The 3,125-nt window shown below is 58.9% G+C and overlaps 1 protein-coding gene across 2 annotated transcripts; it reads left to right on the top strand.

Moving 5' to 3' along the window:
* Positions 1-947: 947 nt before the first annotated feature.
* Positions 948-2,521, top strand: IGFL1 (IGF like family member 1). Of its 2 annotated transcripts, XM_046649451.1 has the most exons (4): positions 948-1,045; positions 1,599-1,652; positions 1,757-2,018; positions 2,285-2,521. In XM_046649451.1, exons 1-4 carry the CDS (start codon positions 1,021-1,023, stop codon positions 2,292-2,294), a joined length of 351 nt encoding a protein of 116 aa, XP_046505407.1. In that variant the 5' UTR covers positions 948-1,020; the 3' UTR covers positions 2,295-2,521. The 2 variants fall into 2 exon arrangements, with proteins under 2 accessions (XP_046505407.1, XP_046505408.1); XM_046649452.1 differs by lacking the exon at positions 1,599-1,652 and having other exon boundaries at positions 984-1,045.
* Positions 2,522-3,125: the final 604 nt, after the last annotated feature.

Below are 3,125 nucleotides of genomic sequence, written 5' to 3'. Positions count from 1 at the left end.
CCCGCTGCCTACATGAGGGACAGATCACCCTTCCCAGGCCCTGGAGAGAGCCTTGTCCATGTCGGGGTGATCTGTGCGCCCCCAGAGATGGACTCCTGCAGGAGCTGGGGGAGGGGCCTCCCAGTCCTCGGTGCACGGGGTGACCGGGACCCACAGACCTGACCCCACAGTGTCCCTCAGGGAGGGGCAGCCCTCCCCTTATGTCCTCACAGGCCGACCCCAAGACGGCTCTTCTCGGGGACATTCCACCCGTCTCCCTCTGAACATGCGCGTTAGGGGGTAAAGCCTTTGAGGGCATCCTTAGGTGGTGGAATTTCTCCCACAGAGCGTCACAGGCGAGTAATGTTGACAATGACATTGACCCAACAACCAAACTAAAACTGACTGTCTTATATCTCTCTCTCTGTGTCCCACATGAACTCAGTGAAAACTGCGACTCTGGAATGCCCTGCTCACCACTCCCTCCCCCGTGTCTGACACAAGCCTGGGGCACAGGAGGTGCTAAGGGGACAGGTGCTCCTGGAGAGACCACCATTGGAGAAGACCCAGAGGGGAGGTGGGAAGAGAGGCCTGGGGGCTGTGAGCCTTGGGGCCACCAGGGCCTTTTCCATGTTCATCCCATGAGCCGCTCAGCGTCCTCCCCACACATTTCCCTTTCCCCGCCTTTGTTCAGCCTGGAATTTTCAAATGTGTACAAACTGGTCTTGTTCACCTGAGTGTCTTGACTGCTGTTTAGTGAGCCCTGGGCAGGGGGTGTGAGGTCAGGGAGCTGACAGGCCCCCTGGAGGGACGGAAGATGTTAGCGTTCAGGGAGAGTGGGGACCAGGCCATCGTGCTGGGCGTGGGAGGGAGGCATTTGGGGAGAGGATGCTGGCGGGACAGCTGCTCCTGCCAAGGGCCCAGCGTGTCTCTGCAGGCCAGCCAGGGGTTCTGATGACATCACCAGCTTTTCCGTAGGAATAAAAGCACCTACTCTGATCACTGATCTCCCCTCTGCTCCACTGTAGCCAGCCCACAGCCATGGCTCCCCGAGGCCGCATCCTGGGTAAGGAGGACCCCACCCAACTCCCACCAAGCCCATCTCCCATCTCCACCACCACCCCATCCTTACCTCCACCCAATTTCCCCCCCTGAGCCCCAGGCCCTACAGATGACCCCATCAGAGGGGTGTCCCTTCCACATCCCCACCATCGGCCCTTCCCCATCCTTGATTCAGTTTCCAGAGTCTCGCCCAATGCCGTACGCATCCTGGGTTCCCACTCCAACAACGCCGGTGTCAGCTCAGCCCCTTTATGGCCTGACTGTATCTGAGCCTCCTGCTCTGAACGCCTCCCACCCAGGACATACTCACATTCTCCAGGACCCCAAACCGAGTTCTTCCAGGACTCCTGCCTGCATCCCCTCAGCTTCCCCAGGCCCACAAGCCCAGGGCACCTGAACACGGTGACCGGGTCCCACGCTGGACTGCTCCTAACCTTCCCCTGTGCCTCACACAGGACAGACACCCCCTCAGACCCTCCCCTGCCCCAGCCTGGGCTCCCCGAGGTGGACCCGTGGCTGCCCCGTCAGCCCCACCTCGTCCCTCTGCTCTCCCTCAGCTGTCTCGGCCGCTGTCTGCATCCTCACGCTCCTCTGCTCACACGGAGCCCCAGGTGAGCCCAGGACAGACACTCAGGGCTGCGGTGCGGCTCCCAGAGGGCCCCAGGCTGGCACCCCTGCCCTGCTGCCTGGGCCACACCAGCTCTGTGTCTTCCAGTGTCCCCCATGGGCGCCCACCTGATGCTGTGCCAGCCGCACCTGACCTGTGGGGACAAGTTCTATGACCCTCTGCAGCACTGTTGCTATGACGACGCTGTGGTGCCCTTGGGCAGGACCCAAAAGTGTGGCAACTGCACCTTCAGGGTCTGCTTCGAGCAGTGCTGCTTCTGGTCACTCAGACCCCTGGAGTCCTTCGTGGTGAAGGTGAAAGGTCAGAGTTGCTCCTTGGCCCTGTCCCCGGATGACAGGCTTTGTCGCAGGTGAGGTCCCTCCCCTCCCGGGGATCAGGGGCTGCCGGGGGCTCTGGATGCCTGTTCTGTCCCTGATGCAGACCCCCTGGCCCTGTCCACCTGCTCCAATCAATCCACCTCTCCCTTTTCCTCTCTCCTATTGTCTTTATTTCTCTCAGCCTCTTTGCTGTCCCTCTTGTGTCTCTCTGTTCCACTCCTCTGCCCAGGTTCCGTCCGTCCCTCCATCTCTGTCCATCTCTCTCTTGCTCACTCTCTCTCTCTGTCTCTCTCTTCAGCGTCGGCTGACAGAGGACCAGATGACCGGGTGACCGCTGGATTCTGCTTCCTGAATGAGCCTGGGGAGATGGGCCTGGTGTAGAGTCAGATCTGGGACGGGGAGGGGTTCTCTCGGGACTTGAGACGCTCGGACTCAGTGCTGCCTTCTCGTTCTTTCTCCTCTTTAACGCTCAGCCTGAATCCGTCCTAAGCAGGGGGACTGGTATCCTCTAGGATCCACGATTAATAAAGCTTGTTCCTCACATTTCCCTGATGGTGTGGCTGACGTGCGTCCTGCGATCATAATAGAACCACAAGGGCCGGTCCAGCCACAGCGTTGGCCCCGTTGGGGAAGCATCTGTGGGACTCTCCACGGTTTCGTTGGCCCAGGCGAGCGTCTCAGGCTTCCTGCCCTGCAGCATCGCTATCGATAGGCTGAGACCCACACAACACCGTGCATCAGTTGGAAGACGTTTGGGTGGTTTCCAATTTGGGGCTGTTATGAGTAGTTCTGCTATGAATATCCCTGTGCAAGTGGGTGTGGAGGGGTGTTTCACTGTGGATAGTTTTTTTTTCCTGGGAAAGTTTTGCCCTGAGCTAACATCTGGTGCCAATCTTCCCCTCTCTCATTTTTTCCTTTCGCAAAGCCCCAGTACATAGTTGTAAATCTCAGTAAGTCCTTCTAGGTCTTCTGTGTGAGCCGCCACCACAGTGTGGCTACTGACAGGTGTGTGGCGTGGTCGGAACCCAGGCCACCGAAGCAGAACCCACCAAACTCTAACCACTGGACCGTCAGGCCTGGCTCTCACTGTGGATTTGATTTGCATTTCCCTAATCACTAAACACGTTAATTGTCTCGTC

This window comes from Equus quagga, unplaced genomic scaffold (genome assembly GCF_021613505.1).
Source record: "Equus quagga isolate Etosha38 unplaced genomic scaffold, UCLA_HA_Equagga_1.0 HiC_scaffold_6616_RagTag, whole genome shotgun sequence".
In the NCBI taxonomy this organism is placed as follows: Eukaryota; Metazoa; Chordata; class Mammalia; order Perissodactyla; family Equidae; genus Equus; species Equus quagga.
Note: the sequence above shows the minus strand (reverse complement) of the source record. Positions and strands in the feature narration are given on the sequence as shown.

What these genes read in the sequence shown, in the direction of transcription:
- IGFL1 (XM_046649451.1), top strand. Translation starts at nt 1,021, where the DNA reads ATGGCTCCCCGAGGCCGCATCCTGG. An exon ending in TCCCCGAGGCCGCATCCTGG is followed by an intron (nt 1,046 to 1,598) that starts GTAAGGAGGACC and finishes GCTCTCCCTCAG; the next exon opens with CTGTCTCGGCCGCTGTCTGC. An exon ending in CTGCTCACACGGAGCCCCAG is followed by an intron (nt 1,653 to 1,756) that starts GTGAGCCCAGGA and finishes TGTGTCTTCCAG; the next exon opens with TGTCCCCCATGGGCGCCCAC.